At 43.1% G+C, this 15,625-nt stretch overlaps 1 protein-coding gene across 13 annotated transcripts in view; it reads right to left on the reverse strand.

Annotated features, from left to right (window-relative positions):
• ENTPD5 (ectonucleoside triphosphate diphosphohydrolase 5 (inactive)) overlaps window positions 1-15,625 on the reverse strand; it is a 43,727-nt gene that overhangs the window by 5,404 nt on the left and 22,698 nt on the right. For 12 of the 13 annotated variants that reach the window (XR_014015454.1, XR_014015455.1, XM_081229794.1 and 9 more), the window contains 10 exons: window positions 14,601-14,744; window positions 14,323-14,398; window positions 13,993-14,028; window positions 13,563-13,651; window positions 13,176-13,255; window positions 12,407-12,468; window positions 11,340-11,441; window positions 10,493-10,633; window positions 9,715-9,771; window positions 1,543-1,658 (listed from right to left, as the gene is read on the reverse strand). Coding sequence is in view for 11 of the 13 variants with exons in the window: in XM_081229794.1 (XP_081085920.1) it covers window positions 1,543-1,658; window positions 9,715-9,771; window positions 10,493-10,633; window positions 11,340-11,441; window positions 12,407-12,468; window positions 13,176-13,255; window positions 13,563-13,651; window positions 13,993-14,028; window positions 14,323-14,398; window positions 14,601-14,744 (903 nt within the window). In the remaining 2 variants the exon portion in view is untranslated. The remainder of the gene's footprint in view (window positions 1-1,542; window positions 1,659-9,714; window positions 9,772-10,492; window positions 10,634-11,339; window positions 11,442-12,406; window positions 12,469-13,175; window positions 13,256-13,562; window positions 13,652-13,992; window positions 14,029-14,322; window positions 14,399-14,600; window positions 14,745-15,625) is intronic. The other variant, XM_081229788.1, reaches the window with a different exon arrangement.

Genomic DNA, 15,625 nt, shown 5'->3' on the forward strand with positions numbered 1-15,625 from the left:
TCCTTGACCCCGAAAGTTCAAAGTTGCCCTGTGCCACAACTATATTTTTGTCACATCTCCTCTAATAGACTATGCTATTTGAGGACAAAGATTACATCTTAATCATCTTTGTAACTATAATGTGCAATTATTCAACTATGGTATGGAAGATAAAAAATATTATATATGGGATGGATGAAAGTCATAAGATGTGTTTGGAATAAATAAGTTACTGCAGATAAACTTAGGAAGACAGAGAGGGACCCGAGACTCAAGAGGCACTAAATACATGAGGCACACACAAAATACATACGACATACTACACAAGGCATTCAATACTCACAAGGTCTTAAATAAGCCACTCACTGGTGATGCTCTTTGGCAGAGGTCCCTCATGTCCTCTGCCAAACAGAACCATCAAACCATCTAATGGGCTAATGAGTGAGCTAATGCTACTGGCCAGTGCACTTGCCTCTGTGCCCCTCCAAACAGAGCAAGTTTGTGTGACGGCCCCGGCACCTTCTGTCCTTGTGCCCCCTTGATCAAACTTCAGCTACAGTACCTGTAACCACACTATCATCGGCAGAGAGAGGCAGGACATATGAACCTAGGATTCAGGAAGTACAGCACCTCCAGCTTGTATGTACCCTATCCTGTGTGTTCACCTATCCCATTTCTTTCCCCTTGCTTTTCACCCTGACTTTTGTGGGGTTTCTTTGTTTTGCTTTTGGCCACCCCACGCAGCATGCGGGATCTTAGTTCCCCGACCAGGGATCAAACCCATGCCCCCTACAGTGGAAGTGCAGATTCTTAACCACTGGACTGCCATGGAAGTCCCTCACCCTGACTTTTGAAGTTGATTTAATAAACCATTTAACTTGGGCATCTTAACCTGGGCTGCAAGCCTTTTGGCTCTGTGACCTCTGGGATAGCTTGCCTAGTAATATACAGTTGACCGTTGAACAACATGGGGGTTATAGGTGCCGGCCCCCGTGCAGTCAAAAATCCACATATAACTTTACAGCTGGCCCTCCATAACCATGGATTCAACCAACCACAGATTGTGAAGTACTGTAGTATTTACTATTGAAAAGAATCCATGTATAAGTGGACCCAGTTCAAACCTATTATTCAAGGGTCAATGGTACTTAGAAGCTGCCATTGTATCAAGGTAATTTCCCACATTCATGGTGCCTTGCACAGTGCCTTGTCCATAGCCTGAATAAAATTACCTCAAAACTCCACCTACAGCCACTCTGATTACTAAACAAGTTTTTTTGTTTTTTAAAAAATATTTATTTATTTATTTGGTTGTGCCAGGTCTTAGTTGTGGCAGGCAGGCTCCTTAGTTGCAGCTCCTTAGTTGTGGCATGTGAACTCTTAGTTGCAGCATGCATGTGGGATCTAGTTCCCTGACCAGGGATCGAACCTAGGCCCCCTGCACTGGGAACGTGGAGTCTTAACCACTGCGCCACCAGGGAAGTCCCCTAAACAAGTTTTTAACTTTCTTTCTAACTCCCAAGTAAAAGGACTGTTATGTGATGCCAGTGTCCTCTCTCTTACCTGTAAGACGGTGCTGCCTGCAAAGCCAAAGCCATCCTTCAACAAGGCTGTGATGTAACTGAGATCCATGCACAGGAAAGGACTGCCTGAGGTGAAGTTTTCCAGGTTATCACATACTGGAGGTGACAGAAAGAGAAAAGTGGAATTCAAGTTTGCAGCCAACTGAGAGGTGTATGATTTTCTCTAAATACAGACTGAGAATAAGCAAAGCAGAATCCTCCATTCTCCTTCTCCCAGATGCCTGGGAGTCTTGGAGGCTAGAACTGTGCACTGATAGCCTCTGCAAGACCCCAGCTCATCAAGAACCTGCACGTTTCTGATGTGACATCTGATCTACTCAAAGGTACACGGGTCCTAGTTTATTTGCTATGACATATATTCTATGACTTATTGTTGGGGCTTAATTCAACTAAGGCCCTTATATAGTAAGACAGGGAAATATCAGTTAGCCCTACTTCAGGGCCACTGGATAAGAGCAATTATTTGCTTTTTTTTTTTTTTACATCTTTATTGGAGTATAATTGCTTAACAATGGTGTGTTAGTTTCTGCTTTATAACAAAGTGAATCAGTTATACATATACATCTGTTCCCATATCCCATCCCTCTTGCGTCTCCCTCTCACCCTCCCTATCCCACCCCTCCAGGCAGTCACAAAGCACCGAGCTGATCTCCCTGTGCTATGTGGCTGCTTCTCACTAGCTATCTACCTTACGTTTGGTAGTGTATACACGTCCATGCCTCTCTTTCGCTTTGTCACAGCTTACCCTTCCCCCTCCCCATATCCTCAAGTCCATTCTCTAGTAGGTCTGTGTCTTTATTCCTGTCTTACCCCTATGTTCTTCATGACATTTTTTTCTTAAATTCCATATATATGTGTCAGCATACAGTATTTGTCTTTCTCTTTCTGACTTACTTCACTCTGTATGACAGACTCTAGGTCCATCCACCTCATTACAAATAGCTCAATTTCGTTTCTTTTTATGGCTGAATAATATTCCATTGTATATATGTGCCACATCTTCTTTATCCATTCATCCGATGATGGACACTTAGGTTGTTTCCATCTCTGGGCTATTGTAAATAGGGCTGCTATGAACATTTTGGTACATGACTCTTTTTGAATTATGGTTTTCTCAGGGTATATGCCCAGTAGTGGGATTGCTGGGTCATATGGTAGTTCTATTTTTAGTTTTTTAAGGAACCTCCATACTGTTCTCCATAGTGGCTGTACCAATTCACATTCCCACCAGCAGTGCAAGAGTGTTCCCTTTTTTCCACACCCTCTCCAGCATTTACTGTTTCTAGATTTCTTGATGATGGCCATTCTGACTGGTGTGAGATGATATCTCATTGTAGTTTTGATTTGCATTTCTCTAATGATTAAAGATGTTGAGCATCCTTTCATGTGTTTGTTGGCAGTCTGTATATCTTCTGTGGAGAAATGTCTATTTAGGTCTTCTGCCCATTTTTGGATTGGGTTGTTTTTTTGTTATTGAGCTGCATGAGCTGCTTATAAATTTTGGAGATTAATCCTTTGTCAGTTGCTTCATTTGCAAATATTTTCTCCCATGCTAAGGGTTGTCTTTTGGTCTTGTTTATGGTTTCCTTTGCTGTGCAAAAGCTTTGAAGTTTCATTAGGTCCCATGTGTTTATTTTTGTCTTTATTTCCATTTCTCTAGGAGGTGGGTAAAAAAGGATCTTGCTGTGATTTATTTCATAGAGTGTTCTGCCTATGTTTTCCTCTAAGAGTTTGACAGTGTCTCACCTTACATTTAGGTCTTTAATCCATTTTGAGCTTATTTTTGTGTATGGTGTTAGGGAGTGACCTAATCTCATACTTTTACATGTCCCTGTCCAGTTTTCCCAGCACCACTTATTGAAGAGACTGTCCTTTCTCCACTGTACATTCCTGCATCCTTTATCAAAGATAAGGTGACCATATGTGTGTGGGTATATCCCTGGGCTTTCTATCCTGTTCCACTGATCTATCTTTCTGTTTTTGTGCCAGTACCATACTGTCTTGATTACTGTAGCTTTGTAGTATGGTCTGAAGTCAGGGAGCCTGATTCCTCCAGCTCCATTTTTCGTTCTCAAGATTGCTTTGGCTATTTGGGGTCTTTTGTGTTTCCATACAAATTGTGAAATTTTTTGTTCTAGTTCTGTGAAAAATGCCAGTGGTAGTTTCATAGGGATTGCATTGAATCTGTAGATTGCTTTGGGTAGTAGAGTCATTTTCACAATGTTGATTCTTCCAATCCAAGAACGTGGTATATCTCTCCATCTATTTGTATCATCTTTAATTTCGTTCATCAGTGTCTTATAATTTTCTGCATACAGGTCTTTTGTCTCCTTAGGTAGGTTTATTCCTAGATATTTTATTCTTTTTGTTGCAGTGGTAAATAGGAGTGTTTTCTTGATTTCACTTTCAGATTTTTCATCATTAGTGTATAGGAATGCCAAAGATTTCTGTGCATTAATTTTGTATCCTGCTACTTTACCAAATTCATTGATTAGTTCTAGTAGTTTTCTGGTAGCATCTTTAGGATTCTCTATGTATAGTATCATGTCATCTGCAAACAGTGACAGCTTTACTTCTTCTTTTCTGATTTGGATTCCTTTTATTTCCTTTTCTTCTCTGATTGCTGTGGCTAAAACTTCCAAAACTATGTTGAATAAGAGTGGTGAGAGTGGGCAACCTTGTCTTGTTCCTGATCTTAGTGGAAATGGTTTCAGTTTTTCACCATTGAGGACGACATTGGCTGTGGGTTTGTCATATATGGCCTTTATTATGTTGAGGAAAGTTCCCTCTATGCCTACTTTCTGCAGAGTTTTTATCATAAATGGGTGTTGAATTTTGTCGAAAGCTTTCTCTGCATCTATTGAGATGATCATATGGTTTTTCTCCTTCAATTTGTTAATATGGTGTATCACGTTGATTGATTTGCATATATTGAAGAATCCTTGCATTCCTGGAATAAACCCCACTTGATCATGGTGTATGATCCTTTTAATGTGCTGTTGGATTCTGTTTGCTAGTATTTATTTGAGGATTTTTGCGTCTATGTTAATCAGTGATATTGGCCTGTAGTTTTCTTTCTTTGTGACATCCTTTTTTTTTTTTTTTTGCAGTACGCGGGCCTCTCAGTGTTGCGGCCTCTCCCGTTGCAGAGCACAGGCTCTGGACATGCAGGCTCAGCGGCCATGGCTCACGGGCCCAGCCGCTCCGCGGCATGTGGGATCTTCCCGGACTGGGGCACGATCCTGCGTCCCCTGCATTGGCAGGCGGACTCTCAACTACTGCGCCACCAGGGAAGCCCTTTGTGACATCCTTGTCTGGTTTTGGTATCAAGGTGATGGTGGCCTCGTAGAATGAGTTTGGGAGTGTTCCTCCCTCTGCTATATTTTGGAAGAGTTTGAGAAGGATAGGCGTTAGCTCTTCTCTAAATGCTTGATAGAATTCGCCTGTGAAGCCATCTGGTCCTGGGCTTTTGTTTGTCGGAAGATTTTTTATCACAGTTTCAATTTCAGTGCTTGTGATTGGTCTATTCATATTTTCTATTTCTTCCTGATTCAGTCCTGGCAGGTTGTGCATTTCTAAGAATTTGTCCATTTCTTTCAGGTTGTCTATTTTATTGGCATATAGTTGATTTATCTCTCATGATCTTTTGTATTTCTGCAGTGTCAGTTGTTACTTCTCCGTTTTCATTTCTAGTTCTATTGATTTGAGTCTTCTCCCTTTTTTTCTTGATGAGTCTAGCTAATGGTTTATCGATTTTGTTTATCTTCTCAAAGAACCAGCTTTTAGTTTTATTGATCTTTGCTATCGTTTCCTTCATTTCTTTTTCATTTATTTCTGATCTGATCTTTATGATTTCTTTCCTTCTGCTAACTTTGGGGTGTTTTTGTTCTTCTTTCTCTAATTGCTTTAGGTGCAAGGTTAGGTTGTTTATTTGAGATGTTTCCTGTTTCTTAAGGTGGGATTGTATTGCTATAAACTTCCCTCTTCGAACTGCTTTTGCTGCGTCCCATAGGTTTTGGGTCATCGTGTCTCCATTGTCATTTGTTTCTAGGTATTTTTTGATTTCCTCATTGATTTCTTCAGTGATCACTTCGTTATTAAGTAGTGTATTGTTTAGCCTCCATGTGTTTGTATTTTTTACAGCTCTTTTCCTGTAATTGATATCTAGTCTCATAGCATTGTGGTCGGAAAAGATACTTGATACAATTTCAATTTTCTTAAATTTACCAAGGCTTGATTTGTGACCCAAAATATGATCCTGGAGAATGTTCCATGAGCACTTGAGAAAAATGTGTATTCTGTTGTTTTTGGATGGCATATCCTATAAATATCAATTAAGTCCATCTTGTTTAATGTATCATTTAAAGCTTGTGTTTCCTTATTTATTTTCATTTTGGATGATCTGTCCATTGGTGAAAGTGGGGTGTTAAAGTCCCCTACTATGAATGTGTTACTGTTGATTTCCCCTTTTATGGCTGTTAGTATTTGCCTTATGTATTGAGGTGCTCCTATGTTGGGTGCATAAATATTTACAATTGTTATATCTTCTTCTTGGATCGATCCCTTGATCATTATGTAGTGTCCTTCTTTGTCTCTTCTAATAGTCTTTATTTTAAAGTCTATTTTGTCTGATATGAGAATTGCTACTCCAGCTTTCTTTTGGTTTCCATTTGCATAGAATATCTTTTTCCATCCCCTTACTTTCAGTCTGTATGTGTCTCTAGGTCTGAAGTGGGTCTCTTGTAGACAGCATATATATGGGTCTTGTTTTTGTATCCATTCAGCCAATCTGTGTCTTTTGGTGGGAGCATTTAGTCCATCTACATTTAAGGTAATTATCGATATGTATGTTCCTATTCCCATTTTCTTAACTGTTTTGGGTTCGTTATTGTAGGTCTTTTCCTTCTGTTGTGTTTCTTGCCTAGAGAAGTTCCTTTAGCATTTGTTGTAAAGCTGGTCTGGTGGTGCTGAACTCTCTCAGCTTTTGCTTGTCTGTAAACGTTTTAATTTCTCCATCAAATCTGAATGAGATCCTTGCTGGGTAGAGTAATCTTGGTTGCAGGTTTTTCTCCTTCATCACTTTAAATATGTCCTGCCAGTCCCTTCAGGCTTGCAGAGTTTCTGCTGAGAGATCAGCTGTTAACCTTATGGGGATTCCCTTGTGTGTTATTTGTTGTTTTTCCCTTGCTGCTTTTAATATGTTTTCTTTGTATTTAATTTTTGACAGTTTGATTAATATGTGTCTTGGTGTATTTCTCCTCGGATTTATCCTGTATGGGACTCTCTGTGCCTCCTGGACTTGACTGAGTATTTCCTTTCCCATATTAGGGAAGTTTTCAACTATAATCTCTTCAAATATTTTCTCAGTTCCTTTCTTTTTCTCTTCTTCTTCTGGAACCCCTATAATTCGAATGTTGGTGCGTTTAATGTTGTCCGAAAGGTCTCTGAGACTGTCCTCAGTTCTTTTCATTCTTCTTTCTTTCTTCTGCTCTGCAGTAGTTATTTCCACTATTTTATCTTCCACCTCACTTATCCGTTCTTCTGCCTCAGTTATTCTGCTATTGATCCCATCTAGAGTATTTTTCATTTCATTTATTGTGTTTTTAATCGTTGCTTGATTCATCTTTAGTTCTTCTAGGTCCTTGTTAACTGTTTCTTGCATTTTGTCTATTCTATTTCCAAGATTTTGGATCATCTTTACCATCATTATTCTGAATTCTTTTTCAGGTAGACTGCCTATTTCCTCTTCATTTGTTAGGTCTGGTGGGTTTTTATCTTGCTCCTTCTCCTGCTGTGTGTTTTTCTGTCTTCTCATTTTGCTTATCTTACTGTGTTTGGGGTCTCCTTTTTGCAGGCTGCAGGTTCGTAGTTCCCGTTGTTTTTGGTGTCTGTCCCCAGTGGCTAAGGTTGTTTCAGTGGGTTGTGTAGGCTTCCTGGTGGAGGGGACTAGTGCCTGTGTTCTGGTGGATGAGGCTGGATCTTGTCTTTCTGGTGGGCAGGTCCACGTCTGGTGGTGTTTTGGGGTGTCTGTGGACTTTTTATGATTTTAGGCAGCCTCTCTGCTAATGGGTGGTGTTGTGTTCCTGTCTTGCTAGTTGTTTGGCATAGGGTGTCCAGCACTGTAGCTTGCTGGTCATTGAGTGAAGCTGGGTGCTGGTGTTGAGATGGAGATCTCTGGAAGATTTTCGCCGTTTGATATTATGTGGAGCTGGCAGGTCTCTTGTGGACCAGTGTCCTGAAGTTGGCTCTCCCACCTCAAGGGCACAGCACTGACTCCTGGATCCTCAATTTGGGATGATTCGTTGTCTATTCATGTATTCCACAGATGCAAGGTACATCAAGTTGATTGTGGAGCTTTAATCCTCTGCTTCTGAAGCTGCTGGGAGAGATTTCCCTTTCTCTCCTTTGTTCTCACAGCTCCCGGGGCTCAGCTTTGGATTTGGCCCCACCTCTCCGTGTAGGTCCCCGGAGGGCGTCTGTTCTTCGCTCAGACAGGACAGGGTTAAAGGAGCAGCCGCTTCGGGGACTCTGGCTCACTGAGGCCGGGAGGGAGGGAGGGGCACGGAGTGCGGGGCAAGCCTGCGGCGGCAGAGGCCAGCGTGACGTTGCACCAGCCTGAGGCACGCCGTGCGTTCTCCCAGGGAAGCCGTCCCTGGATCCCGGTACCCTGGCAGTGACGGGCTGCACAGGCTCCCCGGAAGGGGGGCGTGGACAGTGACCTGCACTCGCACACAGGTCTCGTGGCGGCGGCAGCAGCCCCAGCGTCCCACACACGTCTCTGGGGTCCGCGCTTTCAGCCGCGGCTCGCGCCCGTCTCTGGAGCTCCTTTAAGCAGCGCTCTTAATCCCCTTTCCTCACGCACCAGGAAACAAAGAGGGAAGAAAAAGTCTCTTGCCTCTTCGGCAGGTCCAGACTTTTTCCCAGACTCCCTCCCAGCTAGCTGTGGCGCATTAGCCCCTCTAGGCTGTTCATGCTGCCAGCCCCAGTCCTCTCCCTGCGCTCCGACTGAAGCCCGAGCCTCAGCTCCCAGCGCCACCCGCCCCGGCGGGCGAGCAGACAAGCCTCTTGGGCTGGTGAGTGCCAGTTGGCACTGATCCTCTGTGCGGGAATCTCTCCGCTTTGCCCTACCCAGGTACGTGGGGAGTTTCTTGCCTTTTGGGAGGTCTGAGGTCTTCTGCCAGCGTTCAGCAGGTGTTCTGTAGGAGTTGTTCCACGTGTAGCTGTATTTCTGGTGTGTTTTTTTTAATTCATTTATTTTTGGCTGCGTTGGCTCTTCGTTGTTGCGCATGGGCTCTCCATAGTTGTGGTGAGCGGGGGCTACTCTGCGTTGCAGTGCGTGGGCTTCTCATTGAGGTGGCCTCTCTTGTTGCAGAGCACGGGCTCTAGGTGCGCGGGCTTCAGTAGCTGTGGCACACGGGCTCAGTAGTTGTGGCTCGCGGGCTCTAGAGTGCAAGCTCAGTAGTTGTGGCGCACAGGCTTAGTTGCTCCACTGCATGTGGGATCTTCCCGGACTAGGGCTCGAACCTGTGTGCCCTGCATTGGCAGGCGGATTCTTAACCACTGCACCACCAGGGAAGCCCCATTTGCATTTTTATTTATTTATTTATTTATTTTTTTTTGCGGTAGGCGGGCCTCTCACTGTTGTGGCCTCTCCCCTTGCAGAGCACAGGCTCCGGACGCGCAGGCTCAGCAGCCATGGCTCACGGGCCTAGCCGCTCTGCGGCATGTGGGATCTTCCCAGACCGGGGCACGAACCCGTGTCCCCTGCATCGGCAGGCGGACTCTCAACCACTGCGCCACCAGGGAAGCCCCCCATTTGCATTTTTAATGAACTCTTTCAAGGAAGCCTCTGTGGCTATTTTCCATATATTCTGGTGCTCAGTGTTTCATTACCACTGATAAAACTTTTTCAATTGTTTTTTTAAAAAAGGAAGAAAGAAATGTGGAAAGAAGAAAAGGTTTTCACCGTTTCTCCAAAGTCTCTTGTATTCTTATATTTTTCTTTGCCACTTAATGCTTTTAACTCCTGGTAAAGACAGGAAACCAACCTTCTGAGAGGCTTTCTACTGGCCAAAGCACATTAGGTCACTTTAAGGTCACTGGGGGTGGCAGCCTCATGGGCTCACCTTCAGTGGTTTCCACTGACACTTACCTTCCCTTGCTTTCCTTTCAAAATCTTCAACTTTTAAAACACCCCCCTTTTCATAATCTGAAATGAAACAGAACAGTAGTTGATGTCAAAAAGCCTTCCAGGAAACATAAGGAAATTTATCCTAGGAAATTATCCTATTTATAATAATGAAAAACTAAAAATAAAATTTCCAACATTAAAGAATGGGACAAGCAAACATGACATATCCCTACAATATATAGTTTATTTTATTTACTTATAATTTATTTTATGTTATGTATATTTAACTACAGCTAAAAAATAGGCCCATTAAAAAGGGGCCATTAAACACGTCAGAAAATAACTAATTCATAGCTCAGGCCATGACAGATCACATATATACATTCTCACAGCTAAACAAAATGTGTTACTATTATAAGGAAAAATGTTATAAAGGGGAAAGAGGAAACTTTTTGGGGTGAATATGTTCATTGACTTGAATTTGGTGATGGTTTCATGGGTGTATACATATGTCAAAACTTACCAAATTGTACACTTCAAATATGTGCATTTTATTTTATGTCAATTATACCTCCATAAAAATACTTAAAGAAAAAAAAGACTTCATGTATATTTGTTTAGGCCATCTTCTAGCCCCAAAAGATTCGAAATCATATTCACTCTTCCACTTGGGTGACTTCGGAGAAAAGTACGGTGACCACCTCAACAAGGCATTGCAAATACTCCTTTTGTCCCTTTCCCTTCCCCACCACAGCCCTGCCCAGTCTCCCCCCTGCACTGACACCTGGAGTGAACTTACCAATCATGTCTGTGTCAACAGCTCGGTCATAATAGTAAGAAAAAGCGTAGAAGGAGCTTCTCTGGACCTCATCTGGCTGATGAAGTTTTCCTTGGACCACCCTCAGCACTTCAGCATAGCAGGGCTCAAAGCCCACCTCCCCTGGTGGGGCAAAAGGTGCACAGGGGCAAGGTGAGAAAGTGAGAGGCAAGCTGCTGAAGCCAGTGGAACAGCAGGAGGATCAAGGCGAGCTGAGGCTCAGGACAAAGGGCTTACAGACAAAGATGAACAAAATTTCGCAGCCTCATCCCTCTGGAGAACCAGTACCTGCTTCTCCACGGCAGGTCCCCTCCCTAACCTGTGTTCACCAAAAAAGCCACAGCCGACCTCAAGCTGCCCCTTAGCATTATGTTTCATGGCATTTATGAGAAGTATGCAGAGGCTCACCTGCTTCCTTCATGGGAAAAATCAAGTTTTTTCCTCGCGTTTAAGGTCTATGCCTTTTATAATACCTAAGATCAATTATTCTTCTTATCGTCTCAATTCTATAACTGAAATAGCTAAACATTAATTGGATCTGAAACAGCTTCACCCTGCTGAGGGCAGAGACCCTCAATACATTAGACCCAGGGTAAGAAGAGGTTTCTAATGGATCCACAACACTTGGGCAGGGAAAGAGCTGAACACAGAGTGACAGCTGCCTTGTTCACGGTCACTTTACACTACTCCTTGGAGGCACACCAGCATCTATTTGGAACTAGTTCCTGCAAAAGACAAGCTTCTCCTAGCTCTGGAAAAAGTTTCCCATGGGACTTTTCCAGACTTCTACTGCAAAAGTAATTTCAACCAGTGAAAAAATATCACCTGCCTTCTTGGTTGCCACCATACTGGTATTTCACACCCGCAAAGATCCACTCTGCTTCCAACCATCTTGGTAGACAGGCACTTCGGAAAGTGTGTCCATCAATTCCTGAAAGAAACCAGACCACAAAGAGGCAAGGGTGTGAGAGAGAAAGAGAGAGGAAGGAAAGCAAGAAGTCAGTAAGGTTGAAAGGAATAATCAAGGTGGCTGGGCCTTAAAATCATATGAAATTAGTTCCACGACTGCATACTACGATGGGAATTCTTAACTCAGGGTTCATAGATGGGCTTTGTGGGGTTGGTGAACCCCCTGAAACTACAGGCAAACTTTCATCCTTATGTCCATTTGGCAGAGGGGTTGATGGCTTTCATCACATCTCAAATGTAAAACCTACAATGGAATAAGTTCCCTCCTTTCTAAAAAAGGGAAAAAATACTGTTCTACTTTTCTCATTGATTGTTGTGAGGCTTAAATAAAATACACTTGAAAATGTAAACTCTGAAATGCTATATACTCATCACAATAATAGCTTACTGTGAACCACACACCATAAAAATTAAAATAAATGCAAAATCTCTTTTAAGGTGAGGAAACGGGCACAAAAAGTTTAGCTAACTGGCCCCAAATTACAAGACTGGGACTGACCCTAGTTCTGCCTGACCCCAAAAGCTGAGCTCTTTACCCCTCTACTGCCTAGGAAGAAAGGAATGGAGTTGTTCAGTTATTCCACCTTGTAAGTGGACTGCTGCTACCTGTACCTCCCATGTAAAATGTAAAACTAAGGGCTTGAGCAAGCTCCTGCCAAGTTTAACCAAGTTTAACGGTCTGCCCCACAGACCGTTCCCCCCCATACCAAGAGACTTCATGCTGGAAATGGCTAATAATATATATACCAAAACATCTGACCTCATAAAGTAGAAAAGGAATTTGCCATTATGATGTCTATTATACAACACAGGCCTCTTACTTCAGCATCACCCTTTCTGCCATAGAATCACTGCCAAGGTAGGGAAAAGGCAAGCTGAGTACTGGTGTCACTCTCACCCTACCCCAACCAGCACACCCAGACGAACCTTCTGTCTCCAGGGCTCCCAGAGTTGTTAGTCTCGCAGCTTTCAATCCAAATCCCAAGTAACTGTAAAATACAGGATTGACTAATTTCATGTGATCCTGAATTCTCTAGCCTAAAGCTCCCTCTTGCAAAAGTAACATGGTTTCTCTATCTCACTCTGGAGGGAAGAAAACCTTGTTCTCTGTGCTCTATTCATCTCGTGTGGACAACAAGCAGTAATTCTTGCACAGTTCAGATCAAGGCCATGCAGTAAGAACTTCCCACAGCTATGCTTTAAAGGCCAGGGGCAGTGACACTTCCTAGGGTCCCACACTGGGAACCATCCCCAGAAGAAATCTCATTATCTTAGCTCCCAGCCCAACTGTGATCAAATTCTAGGCTGGATTTTGAACATCTGAAGGTCAGCTTAAAAGGAGCTGACACAGAGCTTTGGCTGAACCTTCTCTGAGTATCCTCTCTCTGGAGAAAACTTGACTCATATTACTTTTACTCTTATATTACTTATCTTTTACTCTTTTACATTATTTTTAAAAACCTTACATTACTTTTTACTTTATTACTATTATATGTTTTTGAGGACAAGAATGGAGAAACCTCTTGGGTCCCTTGGGCTTTGGTAAGTAGCTTAGGTTTCAGTTAACAGGCCTTCAGGGACTGGCAAAGACTTTGTAAGGCTGGTCAGATGCAATAATAGATGTGAAAATGTTTTGAAAAGTTAGGAGAATCATACAATGTGAAATATTATTATTCCTCCATGTTCCCCTCTTCACCTATGTGTATAGAGCTTATAAGTGCTGTTAAACATCTCAAAGGAAGTGAGGTAGCCTCTAGGGGTTTGTTCCAGGGTTTTCTGTAAAACAGAAAAAGCAAAAAGACTATTCAGGATCCCCAATTACCTGAAGATGTTATCACCACCATCCCTATCCCTCCTCCCCAAAAAATAAGAGATGAAGGAGAAGATTAAACAACTAATCTCACAAGGCTTGAGGAATCAAAGGGACTCTGAACAGTGAGGGGAAGTTCGGTCTGTCATTAATTGACTTGACTCAGCCTGTTCATGGTGGAGCTGCTGTCTGAAATGGGGCACCACTTTCTTAGCACCACGATATGCCTGTCAAGTGGGCTGGTAACCATATCTTCATATGTATCTGACTCACCTCAAACTGCGGCAGGAACGTGATTTGGGTGGAGGCACCCCCCAGGTCCAGAGTCCCCACAGTCTCCTGGCTGTGGCCATGCAGCTGACCTGTGAATGAGAGCCAGCTCTGAACATCTTCTGTTTCCTGGACAGCCCAACACTCCTGTCTGCAATTTCTCTCCTGCTCTTGTCATATATTGGAGGAATTCTGTAAATACTCCACTGCTCCCCAGCCCCAAAGGCTGCCAACAAATGCTAACCTAGAAGGACTCTTGCTGCAGCTGAGGCCTTGAAGGCAGGTAACAGACACTAACTTCCTGTCTTTCCTCCCCACCCTCCTTTTTATTAAACAAAAGAAAGAACAATACAAAAAAAAAAAGGTGTTTCTGCTCCCTGACCATGTGTGAAACCCAGTTAAGGTCTTAGATATAAACTTGAGAATATATTACCTGTCAGAAAATTCACAGTAACCCAAGCTAATATGCCTAAAAAAGGAGAGAAGACAAAGATTATATCCAGAGCATTTTTTACCCCCGTTCCCTAGCCCCATCTTTACTCTTTTTCTCTCTAAATTTCATGTCTAAAGCATACATTTCCCTCTCCCCATCTTTCCATTTCCTGCTATCCCCTTCCTCCTTGCTTATTTGTTCTCCTTATTTATTCTCCTTACTTAGTTCCTTTTTCTTCAGCACCCCCATCCCTGTTCCCAGTTCCTTTAATCAGATCTTTTGTTAACCCTGGCCCTCTCCCCCTAGAACATACATCAACACCTCTCTCACCTTCATAGGATCCATCCATGATGCTAACACTGTCATCTGGTACCAGGAAAGGTGACTTCCTGAAGATCTCTTTTACCTAGCAAAAAAAGAAAGAAATCTGGATTCCCTAAGGCAATAGAATAGATTTCTGCATTTTGACTGTATCCTATAATGCTTAGAAAACTACACTCTTCATTTTCCCTAGATAAAATTTTAGCAGAACTCACTCCTTTTCCTTAAGAAACTAGAGAAGGACTTAGGCAAGAAATTACTGGTTTCTTGTAAAAAACAAAAACTACCTCAAAGAGCAGAGCCTGGGCTTTCTTTTCTGGCAGTAAGCGCAGTCCCGCTGTTGCCCTCAGGACCACTGGCGTTCTCTTCCAGTGACTTCGAGGGATTGAGTCTTTGGCCACCTCTAAGAGTTCTTGAACAGTCTCAGCACCCTTCAAAAGAGATGATTCACGTATCCAGTGAACAGTTCATTTAGTGGAGCTTGTCCATTCCCTCAGCATGCTCTGGCAGAGTACCAGGAGTGAGGTGGCAGAGGGCTCCGACCCTTCTCTGCTCCACAGAGCAGAGACCTAAAGAAGCGGGCTTCTTTGAAGAAGGAGAAGCCATTTCATTCTGATTAAGTTATAATAAAAATGATTCTTGGGCGCAGTGCTTGAGAGTCCGCCTGCCGATGCAGGGGACACGGGTTCGTGCCCCGGTCCGGGAAGATCCCACATGTCACGGAGTGGCTGGGCCCATGAGCCATGGCTGCTGAGCCTGAGCGTCCGGAGCCTGTGCTCCACAACGGGAGAGGCCACAACAGTGAGAGGCCCGTGTACCGCAAAAAAAAAAAAAAAAAAAAGATTCTTTTACAGTGTGGTCATTTTAATTGTTATTTTATCTCAAATAAAAATTAGCTTCACGGGGGGAGTTCCCTGGTGGTCTAGTGGTTAGGGTTCGGTGCTCTCACTGCTGTGGCCCAGTTTCAATCCCCTGTTGAGGAACTGAGATCTCATAAGCAGCATGGCGCAGCCAAAAAAAAAGCAAAGCAAAGAAAAATGGTATCTAATATTAAAGAATTTCATATTCATTCACTAATAACAACATATTTTTTAAAAAATTAGCTTCAGGCCAGAAAGTTGGTATGGTGAAGGAAACAAGGCCTGGAGTTAGAAGACTTGCTCGCTAGCCCTGTGGCCTAACATAGGTCACTTGGCGCTCCTGGGGCTTGGTCTCCTCCGCTGTGAGATGGAGATACCATCATACAAAACTGTTGCATGCGTTAGATGCAGCAGACTGTGTGGAGCTGCCACAAAAATGCCAGCTGCAGCTG

Source organism: Mesoplodon bidens (assembly GCF_964165515.1).
Source record: "Mesoplodon bidens genome assembly, chromosome: 3".
NCBI lineage: Eukaryota > Metazoa > Chordata > Mammalia > Artiodactyla > Ziphiidae > Mesoplodon > Mesoplodon bidens.